This window comes from Corvus hawaiiensis, chromosome 11 (genome assembly GCF_020740725.1).
Source record: "Corvus hawaiiensis isolate bCorHaw1 chromosome 11, bCorHaw1.pri.cur, whole genome shotgun sequence".
Taxonomy (NCBI): Eukaryota; Metazoa; Chordata; class Aves; order Passeriformes; family Corvidae; genus Corvus; species Corvus hawaiiensis.
The window spans coordinates 8,760,949-8,780,862 of record NC_063223.1 but is presented as its reverse complement, the minus strand read 5'-3'; the positions used below and the strand labels follow the sequence as shown (position 1 = coordinate 8,780,862).

At 43.5% G+C, this 19,914-nt stretch overlaps 1 protein-coding gene across 4 annotated transcripts in view; it reads left to right on the top strand.

The window, feature by feature from the left end:
- The first annotated feature begins 14,287 nt into the window (after positions 1 to 14,287).
- SLC25A26 (solute carrier family 25 member 26) overlaps positions 14,288 to 19,914 on the top strand; it is an 87,604-nt gene continuing 81,977 nt past the window's right edge. For all 4 annotated transcript variants that reach the window (XM_048315578.1, XM_048315576.1, XM_048315577.1 and 1 more), the window contains exons 1-3: positions 14,288 to 14,427; positions 17,637 to 17,793; positions 19,316 to 19,425. In XM_048315578.1, the coding sequence (XP_048171535.1) occupies positions 14,395 to 14,427; positions 17,637 to 17,793; positions 19,316 to 19,425 (300 nt within the window). In that variant the 5' untranslated portion in view covers positions 14,288 to 14,394. The remainder of the gene's footprint in view (positions 14,428 to 17,636; positions 17,794 to 19,315; positions 19,426 to 19,914) is intronic.

Below are 19,914 nucleotides of genomic sequence, written 5' to 3'. Positions count from 1 at the left end.
AAGACCACATTGTGAAATTGCATCAATACCTTGAAGAAACAAGGTGCCACTATGGCTGCAGCATCAAAAGTAATGTAATGGCTCTTTTTTGCAATCACCAGGTTAAAGGTTTTCTCTGAACTGCAGTGCCTTAGTGGAAGATGTTTATAGTGAGCCTGGCATGGTGAAGTCTGTCACAGCTCATTCAGTGTCTGCAATAAAGCAGAGCTGCCTCAACAGTTCCCAATGCAGTATTTTTCTGGCTGAAAATACTGTTACAGCACATTGAAACTGTAAGTGGGAGAATGAGAGGATTTTAAAGCATATTTAGGCACAGGAGTTTTCATAGGTCAAAGGGGGAACTTATCATTGTGGTCTTCTTTTTGTTTTGAAATTGTTTTGTAAAGTGTAATGAAAGTCAAAAGCTGGAAAAGGCTTTTCTTTTTAAAAAAAGCATTCAGTGTTTCAGTGGCTTCCACTGTGTTCTCCAGTCTCCCTGCGGCAACCTGGCCAGAACACAGAATCCTCTTCCCCTTCAGGCAGTCTTGTAGGGTTTGCAATTCACTTGATAGCTCTTTGGACTTGCTTTTTCAGGCTGGGCACAGCAGGCAAAGACTGTGGCTTAATTGGGCTGATATTGCTGAATTCACCTGCCACTTGCTGAAGGAGACAGGGCAGACAACCAGTGGGGCAGGGGCTCCAAGGAAGCTTTTGATTTGGGAAACCTATTTTAGAGGAAAGCTAATTCTTCTGGCATCTTGGAGAGGTTTCTAAATATGCTCACTACCCCTCACCAGGAAATGCAAAGTGTCCTCAGGTGTGGCTGGTCCAGCAGAGCTCTCATGAGCCTCTCCAAGGAGAGCTGAAGATGCTCCTAAGGCAGTAAGAGATATCCTGTGTGGTACTGAGGCTCCACACTTCATCTGTGACAGTTTTATTGAATAACCCAGGTGTGCTGCAAGAGCATTAATGTATTTTTCAATTTTACTGGACCTTTGGGAGAAAGGTATGAAAACCAAACATATCACTTAGGCTTCCTGTGAGAGCTATTACTAAATCAGCTCACAGTTTTTTCCCAAGATTGTGTGCCTAGTTGGCTTTTCTATTCTAATTCAAGAGGGAAAGGAAGCTGGAATTGTGTGGCCTTCATTCTCTCTTCTATTTGTACATGTGTCTCAGGAGATGAATTATTTATGATAATGTAATTATAGAAGTGAACAAACAAGTGTATTGTACGTTTTTCCCCCCAGAGAAGCTGCAGTCTGTGATCGGGACACTAGATGGTAGTGTCAGTCCAGAAACATTTCGGTGACGTCTGACAATGCAGTGACACTAAATCGTGGCTGTTTCAGTGGGATTTGCTCCTTGCAACATGAAATTTGAGGTGAATAAGTTGTGATGTGGTAACGTTATTCAGACCCAAACTTTTTGCAGCTAGGTTGGAAAGCTGTAAACAATTTCTAACTGTTTTCCAGAAACTGAGATCTTGAGTATGATAATTTTGCAGTTAACCATTGCTGCTCTACATGAAAACCAGTGAAATCTCTATTTCTGGTGGTGTGAGCACAAATTCTGATCAGAAAAGAAACCCAGACCCTTGATATCTCAATCGCTGACACCAGTGATGTTAAGGAAGATTCATAGCCATGTTCCTGCTTGCTTTGTTTAATTATGTTTCAGTGTGAGGTTAAGAAAAAGTGCATGTGAGATGTGAAAATCACCATTTTTAATTATTAGATATCATAGATTGACTGAGAAATTAATCTAATTCTGACTGGGAATAGAACACAAGGATAAATCAGGCATATATTTCTCCTAATGTGACCATTTTGGTTTCAACAAATTGCAAACTGGTATTGATTTCATAGGTTGATGTCATAGGTTAGCAAGCATAGTCCCGGAAGGGATGTCCTTACTAAGGGGTGCTTACAGTTTCCTCTGGGAACTGAAAGAACCTATCAGCTGGCCAGTGTGAATATGGACAATTCTCTAAGCCACTTAAAGTTGTGATCACCTCTGTGATCCACATTTAAGAATAGGCAAACTCCCCCTCCAAGCTCTCTCTCGTTTCCGGTGTTGGGACAGGCGGCTGCAGGGCCCGAGCAGGGCCCAGTGGGCCCGGCCAGGCCCTGCTTGGGCCAGGCCGGGCCGGGCCACGGCCATCCTGGAGCCATGGACCTGTTCCAGCCATGGAACCCCCCCCACTGCCTTGCCGTGGGCAGCTGGAGCGGCTCGGCTCTCCCCCCTCTCCACTGCGATAAGAAACATTCAACATTCCAGCTGCAAAGCTGCAAGGCCGAGGTGAGATTAACCCTTTTTATTGCTGTGAAGAGCTGAAAACCTGAGGGAAGAGAGAGAGGAGATGCTTAAAGCTGAAATTCTGTTGTGAAGCTATGATATATCAGAGTATCCTGTTGTAATTTCATGAAGATATGGGGGGTGGAGTGTTCAACTCGTAAGCAAAAGCACCTGCGCTGAGATAGGCAGATGCTGACGCAGCTGTAATTGCATGAGAAGTTTGGACAGGGAGAGATGAACCAGATGAGGACTTTTGCTCCAAACGGGAAAGGAGAAAACCTCAGTCCGTAGAGATGAACCAGATGAGGACTTTTGCTCCAAATGGGAAAGGAGAAAACCTCAGTTCCTAGAGATGCTCCCAGAGATAGTCCTAACGATGAAGATGATGAAGACCCTTTGCTCCCAGGGAAGGAGAAGGGCCTCTGTTTTTGTTTCTGAACGGCTCAACCTTAAAATTGTACCCCAAAAAACTTCAAGAGTGGACCCTCGAAAGCAGTTGTGGGAAAAGCTGCAAGTCGGGGGAAAGGACTCACACGCAGGCAGAGAGACTCCTCTTCCTAAATGGACTGAACAATATTTGGAAGTGGGCGGCTGTCTCGTTGTGATAATGTTTTCATAGCATGAGCAAGAAGAGACTTCTCTTTCTAAATGGACTGAACAAGGTTATTATGGAAGTGGTAAACAGACTGAACATCTTAAGGGTTGTCTTTTTACATTGTCAGTGGGAGAAGGGAGGAAGGTGGGGGGAGGAGGAGAGTTCTGAAGGTGGTATAATTTTTTTTCTTCTTTTAGGTCTGTTAATAAACTTCTTTATATTCTTTCAAGTTTGGTGCCTGTTTTGCATTTCTCCTAATTCTTATCTCACAGCAGATAAACAGTAATGAGTATTTTGGACCAAACCACTACACTAAATTGGTGTTTCCGCCCGGTTACAAACCGAACCCGCGACATATACATAAACTATGAACAAAAAAGAATTACAAAACTTCTCAGCAGCCTGAAAAGTCAATACCAACCAAACTAGAATGGCATTTAGGAGAGAGATGCTCAAATGATGAAAATAAATAGCAGTAAAACAGCTTCTCACTTGTAATTTTTATCTAATATTGTATCAGGTCTGTAATGCTTTGCAAGTGTCATCCAATGCATCACTGGTGACTGCAGAAATGTGCAGAATTAATAAAGAAGGTGCCTGGATATGGAACAGCTCCAGCCTTCCTGAAAGGTTTTGGTTTGATGTATGATATTCCACTGATGAAAGTATAAAATCTATTAATTCACAAAGTGAGTCTTATTCTTGAGTTCCAGCAAAAGAAGCCCTTTGCTCGTGGCCCCAGTTTCATACCATGAATTTATCTTTATCCCAACAGGCATCTTCAGCTGTGAAACTGTGTGGTTGTGTCACAGCACTTCTGACAGGAATGCCTATGGAGTTGCAAACATGTGGATTAGAATAAAATCTGGTTTAATACTTTGCTTTAAACAACCTTTTAACACCTGAAGGAGAGGAAGGGAGTAGTGGGTGTGAATTGCCTGGCTGCACATAAAGGGAAACCCAGCAGGAAGGGGAGTATGGACAGGGATGACTGGCATGCTGTGAAATAAATGGGCATGGCAAAAAGCCAAAATATAACAAATATTCCTCAGAAGATATGGGATTAGTTTTTCTGGAGATCCTTTCTCTTCTGTTGTCCTGCTCCTTGAATGTTACTGTCCCAGCATATGATAAGCATTCATAATTTTTAAGGAAAGTGGAAGGAGAAAGGCTTTCTCACTAACATGGGCTGATCATCATTTTGCACTGAACAATCTTCCTTTCCTATGTTTTGGTTTCTCCCCTGGTTTAGAGCAGAAGATGGAGTGGGTGGATGGGAGAGCCCATAGGGATGGACATCAGCAGAGCACAGCATGTGTCATCCATCCATAAAAACACAACTTCCCACTATCATCCCAGTGCCACTCCATCCCTATGGATGGAGCAGGTGCTCTCTGAATGCATCTGCTCAACTCTTCTAATGTTTTGCTCAAAACTGGGAGTTCTGATCCCTCCTCCCTTGACAGGTCCTGTGCCTCTCTCAGGCTCAGCAGAAAGGGAGACCCAGCAGAATGTTCTTGCCTTCTTGGAGAACTCTTCAAAGTGCTGGACTGTCTTTTTTCAAAGGAATTTTGATCAATCTGCAGTTCCTTCAGTAATCTACTCTACTGAGCAGAGAAATCCCTGCTAGACAAGAGCCACTGTAGTTTTTAGGCTCAAATGGTATAAATCAGTTTGTTGTACTGGTTCTGCATAGATGTAAACTCTTGCTAAGGATGGGAGGTTGTTGCTTTCAGTCAGATGAGGGTATTTCAAGTTCAACACAGACTGTCAGGCTGGAGCTCAAATTTTTATTTACTTGTGCCCAACTGCAAGCAAGAGCAGCTCTATCCCTTCTGTGAGAAATATTACTGTTTGACTGGTATCACAGTTTGAAAATAAATTAAACTGAGAAGCAGGTGCTGCATATGACCAGACAAAGAAAAAGTTCAGAAAGCCTTTCTGTATCTTCAGATCAAGATGAATTTCGATAAACTTGGGTTATTAAAAACACAAGCAACATTTATCTTCCTCTTTTGACTTGTAAATTAACCTAAACTCACATAACCAAATCTGATGGGAATTTATTTTCAGCTGTAGAGTTCACCACAGACTTAAAAGACAAAATCATAATTGCATATTGTGGACTGCTTCTGCTGCAGAAGTTTCCAGAGCAGAAGTCTACTTTAGTGAAAGGGGGTTGTAAACTTAGAGAACAGTTAGAAATGCAGAATTGGATGTTGCTCATTCAAATGTGGTAAGGATTTTGATTTGGATCCTTTCTCCTTCCCTTTGAAATGCTATTTACCTACATCAGAGTTTAATAAGGTTAATGTGTTAGATGTTCCCCCAGTGTAAATTCTATCAGTGGGAAGAATAGTGCCTGAATAAAGTCCTCCAGCTCTATTCATTTGCTTTCAATGTGTCAAATTAATTTTGCCACATGGGTAATAAAAGCTGTGCTTCTGTGTATTTCTGTAAACATTGTACGATTTAGAAAGTGTTTATGATTTCTTTCAACAATGAAACTTAAACTGTGCGCACTCCAATATTGGTGAGTAATTTCAGAAGTGACTGAGGCATGTAATTGAGTTTGTCAGCGTAATTGTATTTTGGAATAGATAGTGGTGTGGTTTTTTCAGTCATTAGTGAGTCTCGTATTTAGTGTGCTGATTAATTCTATTAGAGGAGTTAATTAGACTGAGAAGGCGGGGGTGAGGATGGATACAAATCACTCTAAAGCACTGCATTTAACTCAGAGTTGATTATTCTGTGCACAGAGAAATGCTGCCTTTCCCTGTTTTGGACTCACGCGTGTGATTAGAGCTCATCAGTGCAGCCCCACGCCTGTGACAAGGACAGACGATGAGTACGGATGCAATTCTCTCTCCTTTCAAGTGTGAACTTCCAAATTAAGGCACTGCAGGGTACAGGGATGACCAGACTTCAAAATAATAAGCTCCTCTGCATACTCTGGAATAATAAAAATAGTAATGACAATATTTCTGGCACAGCCTCCCCATATTGTTTCCTGTAAAGAAAAAAGGGTAATAAGGAATAAACAGGAATCACTGAGGGCACTCTCTGGCTTTGCAGACTTCAGAAGAGCTTGGGCTCCAGTCTTGACAAGGGAGATTCAGAAAGGGGGGATGGAGAATTAAAAGAGCCTCCTCTAAAGCCAAAATATGCAAAATAAATATACACACAATAGATTTTTAAGCAGCATTTGGTGTGTAATTTTTTAATTACCTGGAATATTTCCAATCAGACAAACACAAGACACTGTCAGAAGAGCATTAAAGCAGGCCTTGAGGCATCAACGGAGCTGCACAAAAAGTCAAGGTCCTTTATAAACCCAATGTACATGCTAGAAGATGGTGTAATTTTCTGGAAAACAGTCTCAATCTGAATAGGCATGAAAGAAGGATACTGTCAAATGAAACAGTGGTCAGGACGACTCAAAATCCAACAGTCGGCAGATTTGCAAGGAATTGTGAGGCCGTGTCAGGGAATTGCTCCCAGGCTGCCTGGTTAGGCATTACAGCGCTGTCAGTAAAGATGCCTTTTATCTCCCAACTCCTTCCATGTGCAGATAAAGCAGCTGTGGTCAGTACAGGGCATATTTTAGTAAGATTAAGAGTGGTAACATCTGGCGAATTCACATGTCATGAACTGCTCCTTGCCCATGTACAAAGAGCCCCTGTTCCCATGCCTTTTTGTTTCCCTTAGATAATGGCTTTTCTGCAGCAGAATCCGACCGATAGGTTATCGGCTGGGAATGGCAACATGGCTCACAACAGCACTGTGGGAAGGGACGATCAGAAACTTTCAGCATTGGGAAACTTCACATCGGAAGCCAGCTCTGATAATCCTGCTGAGAGGAGAAGAACTGGCAAGTTTCTCTCTGCAAAACATAAGGAAAAGGAAAAGGGCCCTGGAAAGTCACAGGAAGGTGAATAAAAACTTCTTGTCACCAGCCTCCTTCCGCTGGTCCTGGGAAGGACCTCTTGGCTGCCTCTCACCAAAGGGCTGTGCTCCACAATGTCAAAGCAAACAAGCAAGGGGGCCAGGGTTCTCCCTCTGAGATCTCAGCTTGCTGGAGACACTGTGAGTCTTCTGGAAAGAGTTAGAGGAGCTGTCAAAGCCACTCACCTGCACCAATAAAGCTGTTTAGTTCAGGTTTGGTGGTGGTGTATGGACAGCCTGACAGATGCAGCTGAGTGTGGACAAAGACCCATTCCCTAATCTTCTGGAGCTGCTGTTTCACTTCTCTCCAGGGGCTTTGTTGCAGGTTTGACTTGCAGTTAATAGGAAATGGAAAAGGAAGACTGAACCTTCCTCCCCACTGCTGACCTCCTCTTTAGGAGCAGTCATCTCCATCCAGTCCACTCCTATCCCCAGCCCTGTAGAAGGGAATATGAAGCAGGATTCCATGTGGTCTTACAGGACATAGGCGGCAGTGTGGAGTGATGGCAAAAAGGGATGTGCAGGAGTTCTGGGACAGTCAACACGTGCCCCAACAGCTATGAGAATCTGTGCTCCCTTCAGCCCTCTGCTCCCTGTCCCTACCCTGTCACTCATGTCCTTTGGTCTCTGAGAAACTCTTTTCTTTGAATGAGATGATACTAAAAATGAATTACATCAAGCACAGAGTGCCAAACACACAGTTCATTTTTCTTAAAGCAAACTGTATTATTTTTACAGTTTACATTAAAAAATAGCTGTAGTTTGCATGCCACAGTTCAGCTCTTCAAATAAACCCTTTAGCTCCTTTCTTCAGTGACATCTCCCAATATGTGGATTGTTTCAGCCATGGTGGCTGTTCTGTATGTCACTCCAAGCACTTTCCATCCACTTCCTGGGAGCCAGAGATGGGATTTACCTGATAAAAACTCTGAGCTGAGCAAACAGCTGGCAATGAACTATATATTTTTTTTTTTTTTAATTTATCCTTGTCTGTACAGAAACAAGTGCAGTTTATTTCTGCCAGGAGGCTGATGGAGCTGAGCAGTTGAGGTGAGGGTTATCCTTGAGTTGGAGCCACAAACCTCTCCCAGGAGTCAGGGCCACCATCTCTGCAAAGCACTGCTGGGCCACATCATTGGGAGGGAGGACCCATCCAACCCCATGGAACAGGGAGGAGTCCAGCTCTCCAAACCTGTGAAAGTCAAGAAAATCCTATTCTATTTGAGTCTTTTCTTACAAAGATCCATCAAAATACCCCAAGGGGTCATGCTGAGCTTGTACCAGGATGGCCTTGGTGTGGTGCTGGTCCATACTGGTTGGAAGGGGACGGAAAATGGATCCAGCACTAATGTTGCACCCACTCCTTCTCCTAGGAGGGACAACCCACCTCATGTTTCACTAACTCCAGCAACAGCCTTTGGAAGAGACCAGGTCTGTTAATACTCTTTTTTAAAAAGAAGAAGGACCTAAATCACAGCATGACTGAAACAAACCAGTGGCTGAAGAAACCATGTTTCCTGGTTCCAGCCACTCTATGGGAATGTCAGGGATGCTCCTCTGGGACAACCTGGAAATGCACAATTATTTGGGCACCTTAGGGCCATTCAGTAGTAAACTTTTTCTTAGCTCTGCTTCCTGAGTCAACTAAGTCATTGCATTGGCTCACAAAATGACTTGAGAACAGATGTGAGTAATTCCTATGTCAGGGAGTTGGATTATAACCACAACTACAGGCATAATTAAGATTTTCCTTCATTTCTCTTATGAGATAAAATGGAAATATTAGATTAACTCAGCTGTGCTGTAAGACTAACTGCAGAGAGTCTGAAAGATGTGTTCACATGTAAAGGTCACTGCATCGCCACTGGATCATTATTTTACTTACTTTACCCAGTAGTTAAAATGCATGTTTTCTGTCTTTCCCAGGCCTTTCATCTGCAATTGTCCAGGCAGCCAATAAGGCAGAATAAATGAGGAGCATCCAAAAGTTGTACAGTTTAAGGCTTTCTATCATTATGCAAAATCTGTATCATCATTAATCACTTTTTTTTTAATGAATTTGGGGACTAGTGTTTCTGCTGCTAAGTACTCAAAGGAGTTATTAAATTTATGGCTGTCTGGTTCCTCCATCTGTTTCCATAAAAATTTACTGCAATTATTATTTCAGCAGAATTTCTAAACTCTGCCAAACTGCATAAGAACAGGGAAATCTACTGTAAGCATGAGGGGGAGCTAATGGCATATAAGTGGCAAAAAATCATCTAAAATCCAGATTAAACAAGTCTTGCCTGTAGTTTGGATGAGGGTTAAGGCAGGAAAAGGAAGACTGACAAAATTAGGAGAGCTGGAAAAAATCCTACCCATCCAGGTCCAGCTGTCCACTGCTGGCTACATGCTAGGAAAATATTTAGTTAATTTTCATTTTCTGAAGGAGGCAGCTCCAGAAGCATGTGGGCAGAGCTGCTGAGCACACAGGGGGGCCATGGGGCACTGGGCAGTGGGGTGGCAGCTGGAGGCAAGTACCTGTCCTGGGAGGAATTACTGGGAACAGGACTCTGCTTCCTTGTGGAAGAGCCCTGGCGTCAGGGGGCCTCTTGGATTTTACTACACCGAAGCTGTGGCCAGGAGCATTGCTGCCCTATCACTGGCAGAAATAAGCTGCAGAATATAAACCTGTGCTTCTGCAAGAGTCGGGAAGGAGCCTTCACCTTAGAGTGTGCACATCAGGAGTTTGAGGAGGCCATGTCCTGGAGAAGGACCAGTGTCACACCTTTCTGGTGCATGGAGCCACAGTGCTCTCCTCCTGCACAAGAGAAGTCCTTCGCCCTGCTTGAATTTCACAGGTCTGTGGCTGTTTGTAATAAGATGGGACAACCAACATTTTTATGGTCAAAGGTTTGTGTTTTGTTCCTCGTCTGCCACATTATGCTCCTGTGGTGCATCACAGCTTCTTGGGTGCTGTATGTGATCATATCATTGCAGTTCCCCCTTCAGATGGCTTCCCTGGCCCCATTATGTACCTGCTTATTATCTAATAAGAGGGATCCCCGAGTCTTTATTTTCACTGTATTTATGACAGCATAAATTTTTGCAGCTGATAAATTTCCATCTGCTTTTAAGAACAGTGGGAAGGGCTTTTCCTTCTCAGGAACGAAAAGTTGTCGGGTGTTGCCCAAGCTAAAAAAAAAAAAAAGATGATCCAAGAAAGACTGACTGACTGGAAGGGGTTGGCTCTGGTGTGCCTGAATTGCTCAGGAGGAAGATAATGAAGAGAATGAGGAGAGCAATTGCTTCAATAAATAAACTGGAACATGTGTGAGACCAATACCGCTGGGGGCTGATATATGCCAAGAAGTCTGTTTTTAACATCTGCTCTTCAGCAGCCTTAATATATTATGACCAGATCAATAAATCTTCTGCTGCTGGTGTCAGACATCCAACAGCAGCCAGAGACTGAGGAGGAAATACACACAAAGAATATAGACATGCTTACCTATTCACAGATCCACACATACAGGCATTTCTGTGCATGTGCAGTGTTGTACCAGTGGAAGGATTAATGTGAAATCAAATCTAAAATAGTGCTTAAGTAGCCCTGACACAGAGGAGCCATGAGTGGCTGATATTCACTCCCTGAGATGTCTCTTTTTCTGCAGAGCATAAGATAGAGGGTTGCTATATTGCTGGCAGCTCATATCCCACTCAGTGCATCCAGAGATGCAGTATGTTCCTTATCCTACTGCAATTAAAAGGCTTTTCATCTCTTGCCAAGGCTTTTATGTGCTGCAAAGGCTGAGGGAACCAGGTGAGGTGGTATAGGCATAATGGCCATTTTTAAAAGCATTCTTACCAACCTGCAACCATGGGCAAGGAAGGGCAGAAAAGAGGAGCAGGGGAAAAAAAAAGAAGACAAAAGGAGGGACTGAGCAAAAAATTCTGGCCAGCAAGCTGCTGTGATGATGGCAGAGTCTACACTTGCAGCAGGATGAACACAAATGTCTGTTCTGTCCTCTGCTTCAGGGTATTGTCCCTGCAGTGCCTGGGACAAGCCCCACATGGCTGTTCCACAGTCTCCCCATCTTGCCCTCCAGCCCCTGAGATCCAGCCACAGCTGGACACAGGCCTGGCAGGAGCAGAAAATAGGGTTGATCATGAACATCTTTCATTCAGGTGCAATCAGATGCTACCTGTGCAAGGTTATGCTCAGCCCATCTTCTTCCCCTGCAGTGGAGATGATGGGGAGCACCCACAGCATTTTCTTGCAGGCAAGAAAGGATGTGAGAAACCATCTGGTTTCTCTTTCTTCAGTCAATTTACTTTTCAAGCCCAGGGGGAGTCCACTGAAGGACTTGGCACAAAGATTGATGTTTGGCCCTTATGGTATTAAGCAGAACTTGTTCATTTAAGACAGGACAGTGGCTTGGAAGAATAGAAGATTGTGACCTCTCTGATGCAGCAACAGTTCTCCTGACAGAAGGTGATAAATAAAAGAGTCAGTGCCACAGAGTGTATCTGAAAGCTTTGCACTGAACAATATGAAAAATGCTTGCTATGACCCCAAGAACCTTTACATCAAGAAACCTCCTGGGCCCATGGAGGTAAAAAGGTCTTGTTTTGAGTGCTGCCATTGCTGGGTTCTGGGGGATAGCAGGGACTCCAAAAGCACACTTCATTTACTGCAGATGTCTGATTTTTTCCCTCAATATGGCTCCAATGTGCTTAATTTAATGACAGACATGGACCTGGAAACTGAGGAACTTTCAGCTTTTGTGTTTATTTAGCCACTCAACAGAACACCAGCTTGAAATGGTAGATTTCAGATCCTTTTTATTGCTGTGTAAATAGCAGGGTTCTTTCAGAGAGTCAGGTGCTCTGCTGGGTGTTACTGTAATAACTGCTCACAGTCCAGTCATCCCTATATTACAGCTGGAATATGTAACTGGGGCTCCTGCTTCTTCCCGGAAGCAGGATCAAAGTTTTTGTAGAATCACAGAATGGTTTGGGTTGGAAGAGACCTTAAGTTTCTAGTTCTAACCCCCTTGCCATGGGAATTTTCAGGAATTAATTCCTAGGACAGCAAACTGGCCTGCCTTAGACTTTAGGTGGTCAGACATCCATACCAGGGACAGGTGTGGCAGTAATGCCAAAGGAGTCCACTTGTTTGATCATTCCTGATATGAAACCAACAAGTGTTTCTTAATAAGCACAATACAGCCTAAACTAAAGCAAAGTATTGATAACCCACCAGATTACCACAAAAGTTGTATGTTAGAGATAAAAAACCAAGGAGCTGCCTTAAAAACCTAAGGAGTTTGAGAAATGCAACATATTCAGGTTCTTTCTATTTTTGCCTGAACAGCTTTGAGCTTTTCACTCAAAATGAAAATGAAGGCTAAATGAAATGAATACTGCTCTAACATCACCCATCTCTGGGGACTGAGGGAGCTCAGAAAAAAATCACAGTGTTGTAGGAGAGCTGTAATGAATTTGCTGGAGCTGGCAATGGCACTTTCATGTCAGTCACAGACCCTGCTGTGGGCAGATGTTACAACCCAGGTCAGCACGGTGCTTCCCACCTGCAAACACTCTGAGCAGTCTGATGGAGAGGATCTGAGCTGGATGTGAGGTGTCATCACATTCCTGGCTGCTACATTGAAAACTCATCCCAAGTGATGTGCTTGCAGCCAAGGAAATCTTGGAATTGGAGTCTGCCTGAATTTTCTGGTTCTGCACACACTGCAGTGCTTTCCAACATTCACCCTTTCTTCCTCCTCTAGAATCACATTTCCCGTAATTTCAAGTGTGGTTTCCTGCTGGGCGAGGACTGTGCGAGGACTCTGTGCCAAAATCCTCTGCAACTTTTTGAACCACTGATTAATTGAATGCCCTTTGTAAGAAGGGGGAGAGTCAGCAAGACACAAATACAAAATGTAAAAGCGTTTCGGATACGGGCGAAAAACGGCATTTTCCATTCCAGGAGAGCCAGCACAGCTCTTGGGAGGAGGCAGGAGCGATGACCCTGGTCGGGAGGCTTTATTACTTTTGCCGTGCATTGCTCTGGCTCAGGGGAGCATCCCAGAGGTCTGTGCTGGATGATGTCAGAACCACTGCGCCAGGCTCTGTGCTACAGACACTGCTGCCGATTTCAGGAGCTCTCTAAACACAGAAACAGTTTAGTTTGAAAGGAGACATTGTTTATTCCACACAGGGTGCAAGGCAGAAGTTTCCACAAATCAAGTACCACAAGGCATAAAATGTTACATCTATTATATGGTAAAATTTACATGAACCCGCCTATCTAATATAAATTCTCTGCCTGCCTAATGCATATTTATTTGGGTAATATGATCTTATGCAATGCTGGAAACACAAAGTTTTTTTCTATTGTAGAAGTTATCTGATGTCATCAGTTACGTTTACAAAACGTGGCAAAATTCATCCTGAAGTGTGATAGATAAATGTTATAATATTGGCTTTCTCCAAATGTTAAAATGAATGATGTTAAAGTATCTTTGTTATTGTAATAGATACATGTTATAATAGTGGCTTTCTACAAATAGATGTTATATGTAAAAGTAGCTTTGTTATAATGATACAGTTTTTTAACAACAACTAATGCCTTTATTTCTGTCATTAACTAAAAAGTTAGACATAATAGTGAAATAGCTAATAGAATTATGCTTGTGAACTGCCTGCTTGGTTGGATTACATCCAACCAACGTGTGTTGAAGACCCCTGCTACTGATATGCCAACTATTGGCAGCTACCGTCTGCAGAAACCATGGACCAAAGGCCACTCTGGAGGTGATGATAAAAACTGACTGAAACCACAGCCAGGAAATGCGCATGCTGTAAAAAGGCAGATCCAAGGAGGAGCCATGCTAAACAGCTCCTGGAACATGTAAACCAGCTTAAGGAAAAGTTTGAATATGCATAATTGATGATGAATATGCACTATGATGCAATAGGACAGGTATGGAAAGGGTGCCTCCCAAGTTAACAGGTGTGCTCTTGGTCGAGAGCCAAAGCACCCAGCGCTGTGAAGTTTATTATCTTTGTCCCTTATTGTCCTTTATTAAACCTTTAAATCCTAACAGGAGAGTGAACCTCGTTTTTCACATAAAGACAGAAAATTCAGCTTGAAGACATCAACATCAATTGAGGAAAAACTCAGTTTCAGGATTTGAGGACTGTTTTTCCCTCAGGATATCATTTATTTCCAGGGCGCATGGAAGAACTGTTTGCTTTCCAACCAGACCCCAGCCACGAGCAGCACGCACCTCTGGCGCACCCACCAGCACTTCAGGGGTGCCAGGAGGAGCCCCTTCCCCCGCTTCGAGAGCGGCTGTGCCGATACTGCACAGCAAACCGCCGCTAAGTATGAAGCAATTAACACTCGGCGCTAATTGCCGGGCGCCGCCCGCCATGCGCAGGCGCAGTGGGAGCCGTACCCACGTGACCGCGGCCCGGGGGCGGCAATATGGCTGCGCCCATGTGCGCACACGGGGTGTGCCCGCAGCGCCGGGCCCGGGCCCGCTGAGCCCTCCCGGGCCGCCAGCCCGGACCGCCAGCCCTGCATGGAGCCGCGGGAGTCCTGGGCGGCCTTGGCGGTGAGTGAGGGGGCCCAAAATAGGTTGCTTTACCTGGTGTGCAAGAGCCCGATCCACACGCAGACTAGAGGTATATTTACAGCTCTGCGCAGAAAGGGGCGCTGGGTGGCAAATCCGCAAAGCCAGCACTGCCGCTACCAGAACTTTTCATTATTTCTGCTCTTCACCGAATAAAAGCATAACTGTGTAACTACAAGTTACATAGTTCTCTTATTAATTAGTATTGTATCTTCTATTGGTTAATGATTGTCTCGCTTCCCATGGTAATTAGTCCACACCTTCAGTCTTCCTCTTCCTTTAGGTCCCTGGGTTTCCCGGATCGGCGGCTGTGATGTGCCCCTGCCGGAATTACCTTTTACCCAATCAGAGCTGATTCAGCTCAGTTGACAGGCGTGCTTTATTAGTTTCTTACTCTTCTTTGGGGTTCTGTCAAATGTCCTTGTGGCCCATAAATTCTGCGTCCTTAGTGTCCACTATCAGTGGTACATTGTTCCCAACATTTGTTAACCTCCCTCTAGGTCTGACATTATTGAAACATATGCAGCTCTAAACTTTATCAATTCTACTGACAAGTATTTTGTCTTTCAAACACATGGACATCACGTAGAGCCTGTTGGCTGCTCTGTTTCAACAATTAAATCTCCTTTCTTGTTGATTGGGCTTGAAAGTTACAAGGATCTAATATCAGAGAACAGCCTTTCTGAGGAAAAGTGTTTCATATTCCACATTTTGTAGCAGGCCTGACCATTGCCAAGGTGATGAGCTGAGCTGAGGGGTGGCCACAGTTTGTGGCTTCAGCAGCCACTCCAGAACCACGGGAAGCCCCTGACCCTGTCTGTGAAGCATCTACTAAGTGCTGCAATCCCCACCCTAAAAGCTGCTTTTCCATGTGTGATCTGAGCAAGGGGGTGCAGCCCCAGTCACCATAGCTGAGGAACCCCTTGGAAACATCCAGTGCTCACTTGTCGGTTCTGTGTGGGAAATCAGGGATATGATGCCGTGGGCTGGTGTAGGGAGAGCTTCAGGAGAGCTCAGATGCTCTGAGGCAGATGGATGCAAGCAGTGAGGTCATGGCTTGATGCCTTGGAATCAGGTCCTGGTTTTGCTTAATCGTTGTGATGGAGTTTATAGAGTCATTGAATATCCTGAGTTGGAAGGGACCCACCGGGATCATCCACTCCAGCTCCTGGCCCTGTACAGACACCCCAACAATCCCACCCTGTGCCTGAGAGCATCATCGAAATGCTCCTGGAGCTCTGGCAGCCTTGGGGCCGTGACCATTCCCTGGGGAGCCTGGTCAGTGCCCCACCACCCTCTGGGGGAAGAATCTTTTCCTGATACCCAAGCCCAGCCTCTGCTGGCACAGCTCCATCTGCTCCCTGGGGTCCTGTCACTGATCACAGAGAGCAGAGGTTGGAGCTGTCCCTCCACTTCCCTTGTGAGGAAGCTGCAGACCCCAATGAGATCTGATCTCAGTCTCCTCTTAGCTAACAGGTATGTCCAGCTCCTGGTGAAGGTTCTTTTGATAACACTACTGTTACTGACAGGTGGGGGAGAAGTTGTGTTCTAGGTGTCTTATTAACCAAAAGTCATTTCTCTTTTCTGCAGTTGTTGCAAACACACAGCTATTGTCACCCGCTGGCAGGTGCTCTGTTAGCTACCTCATGAATTTAAATGACATTTAAGATACAGAACTTTGAGAACTTAAAGAAGCAATTAGTAACTTTTGGTTCATGTTTTACCAGATGCCTATATTAAATCTGATCAATGTTATTTTGAGCAGATAAGGATTTTGATGAAAAAGAGTGAAGAAGAATCAATGCATGCAAAATAGCCAACTAGATTAAAAGAGTAATTAACTTATTGATTAAACCTTTAGCAGTAGATCGTGAACAGCTCTCTGAATCCTCTGTTACCCTGAAAAAAATTATCAGTTAACACTCATGTGATTTGTTTTCAGGCAGAGTTAAAAATCTGTGGAGCTGTTTCTTGTGTGCTAATCTCTCTGAGGTAGCCTTCAAACTCTGTTTTCTGTTCTGAATAGCACTGCATCTAAATAATCTCATAACAGATTAATATTAACTACTGATTTTTTTTTGTTTTATTTTAAATCAGTTTTTCTGTTTATATCAGCCTTTTCCTCATATTTTTGCCAAATAATTATTTTCTACCATCACCCACGTCATGGGGTAATTTAAAAAAAAAAAAACCAGTCATCTAGAAACACAGACAATGGAAGAAGATTGAGTCCTAGTTGAATCAATATTTTTAGGCTTTTGTTTTATGAATTCTTTGGATAAAAATCTTCCTCTTTTCTTTATGACTTTGAAACCTTTATTTAACATGATTTCCAGTACCTTAAGGGAGTCTACAAGAAAGGCAGAGAGAGCACGTGGTGACAGAACAAGGGGGAATGACTTCAAACTGACAGAGAGTAGTTTAGATTAGATATTAAAAAAAAATACTTACTGTGAGGGTGGAGAGGCCCTGGCACAGGTTGCCCAGAGAAGCTGTGGCTGCCCCATCCCTGGAAATGTTCAAGGCCAGGCTAGATGGACTTGGGACAACCTGGTCTAGTGGAAGGTGCCCTTGCCCATGACAGGGAGCTGGAAAAGTTCCCTTCCAATCTGAACCTTTCAGTGATTTGATTATTTTTTTTTCTGTAGGCTTTTATTAGCAAAAGAAAATAAATCAGCTTTACTTTAGGCTTTGTTCAACAAAGGCAGTGAGGGAGTGTGAACACTTTAAATGAAGAACTTTGCTGGAAAAATGTGAATGTGCTTTCTAGAGATGCCTAAGGGGGGAGCAGAATTGCTTCAGTCTCTCCCTGATTTTATCACACAACTGCTGGAGGTGTTGGTCATTCTGTGCTGTCTCTTGATAAGAGACATCCACTGTCTTTCTTTTCTGTGGAATGGGGAAGTGTTGCATCACTTTGCTTGCGCTATTCGAAACACCAAGATTATTTTGAAAATACCTTAGAAACGGTTTAAAAGTCATAATATCTATTACTTTCTTTTGTTGAACCCTCCTTGTTAAAGCTGTGGAAGATGTTGAGTTCTGTGTAAGACTATCAGTTTATAAACTGACCTCAGGAAGGATACAGTCAGGAGTGCTTTGGGTTAAACACGCCTCAGGTACTCACATGAGCACCACAACTTCACCCCTGAAAATATTAATGCACTTTCCTCCATGGTTTTGTCTTGAAGGCTGGTGGAGTTGCTGGTGTCTGCGTTGACTTGATCCTTTTTCCCCTGGATACTGTAAAAACAAGACTACAGAGTCCTCAAGGATTTAGGAAAGCTGGTGGTTTTCGTGGCATCTATGCTGGTGTTCCTTCCACTGCAATAGGATCCTTTCCAAATGGTAAATTTTCTTTGGATTATACTTTGTCTTCTTTAAATAGTAACTTATGTCACATATTCATGTCTGTGGCTTCCTCTCCTGTGGGTGCCTGGATTCTGTGAGTCCATGTCCAGCTGTGAAGAGCAGTTTCTAGAATTATAAAGCACTGAGCAAACTTGAGCAAGGCTGGAGTGAAGGCTGCTGCATGTTTGCTCTGAAAAGCAACCCTAATTCCTTGGAAGCACTCCTGGATATAAGCCTGTCCTTTCCTACAGGGTCACCCTAAAGCATTTCTAGGCGCCAAGGAAGGCTTGAGTCTTGCTTGTCCTGGACACTTGTCATGACCCACTCTTTCTTGGCATTGGAAATGAATGGAATTTCAGAGTGCTTGAGCACTGGAGGTGTTTGAGTTAATTGCCCTGGGGATGCTCTGCCCATCTCCCTGAAACAACAACACTTAAATTGTAAAGACATCAGTAATACTTTTGAAACTGAGGGTTTAAAAGAGTTGATGCTTGTAGTCCCTGCAGAGAAAAGGCATCTGAAACTCCTGATGCCTTTGTCCATTTTGTCTTTGTAGGGAGGGATGAAAAAACAGCAATGTGTGCTGTTGGACGTAAATGTTAGGAGAACTTTGCTGACAAATCCACTGACACCTTCAGGTGTTTGATGTCCTTCATAAGGTGATATAAAAAAATTCAGTTCTTTATCTTGGCTGCTCTGTTATCTCCTTTTGAGGTGATAAGCATCTTTTGATTAGTAGAAGGCAATTCACATGGCCCTTCTTTACAATTAAAATCTGTTCCCCCTCAAGACATGTCATTTTTTTCAGTATTTACATCTCCAAAATCTGCACTGTAGTTTTATCTTTCCTATGTATGACTGAGAACTGAAATTATCTTTAGGAGAAGGAATAACCCTTAAGGTGTAAGTGCCTTTGTAGTTGACTGCTGCAGTGAATAAACATAGCTCGTGTGTTTCTTGTTCACTGCAAAGAACTTCTACAAATCCTTCGGAAACTTGGAAAAAAATTTTATGGAGCTAAATTCAAAATATTTAACTGACAGTACCTGGAAAAAAGTTATTAATAAACTGCTACTGAAACAGTTTTGCACATTGCAGAATAGCAGAACTGTATCAATGCTTTTTGGGTTTGTTTTTCTTTTCAATTAATCAACTGATTTGTTTTTGTTCCCTTCCTCCCCCACTCAAACGAAGGACCATCCATTCAATTCAACCAAGAGACCTTCCCTCCCTCTATCTATGGGTATGGAAGATACCAGTTTTTCAAGATGTGCTGGACGTTCATGACTAATTAACACATCTTTCTGTAGCTCACTACTAAATGTGGCCTGGAGTCCTGACACCTTTGATATTAATGGGAGGTTTGCCAGGGGTGGCCAGAAACATAAACTTCTGAAGGAATTATCCCACAGATTCTGTTGATACTGTTGTACTGTTTTGGTGTAAAAATACCCTGGTTTTAACTACAGCTCTGTGATGGAGGAACAGTGCAATGATTGCATGTATTCTTGAATTTCAGCTGCTGCTTTTTTTATCACCTATGAGAATGTGAAATCTGTGCTGCCCCATGGATCTTCATCATACTTGTCCCCTGCAACACACATGGTGGCTGCGTCCCTTGGGGAAGTGGTAAGAAGGAAGTTCATCTATTGTGTGTCCATGGGAGGAGAGGAAACCATTCAGTTATGGAAACTTGGGTTTGGAGTCGTATTTTGTGACAGTTCTTACAACAGCCTCGTTTCTCACTGTTGGCACAGTGCCTTGGGGCTGGGTGTTGAACTAAACACCCCATGCTGTTCCTGCCAGCACTGGCCACCTCTTCTCTCCTGTTTTTGTCACACATAGTGTGTCCTGGCACTGCACTGATAAATTGGAGTGCAAATTGTCTCTGCAGATTTGAGGTAAGGAAATGGGCTGTATGGAAACAGGCTTTTCTGGCTCTTTTGCAACTTAAACTTAGCTGATGGCGTGGGGCAGAAAAATCTGTTGTGTCTGTGGTTCCATATTCTGCTTTTATTAACTGATTTTTTTCTTTTCTTTCCCATGGAGGCTTAGCTTAGGTGTGTGTTGGTCCCAAGCTACCAGGAGTGTGGAGATGCCATTTATTTCAGCTTAACA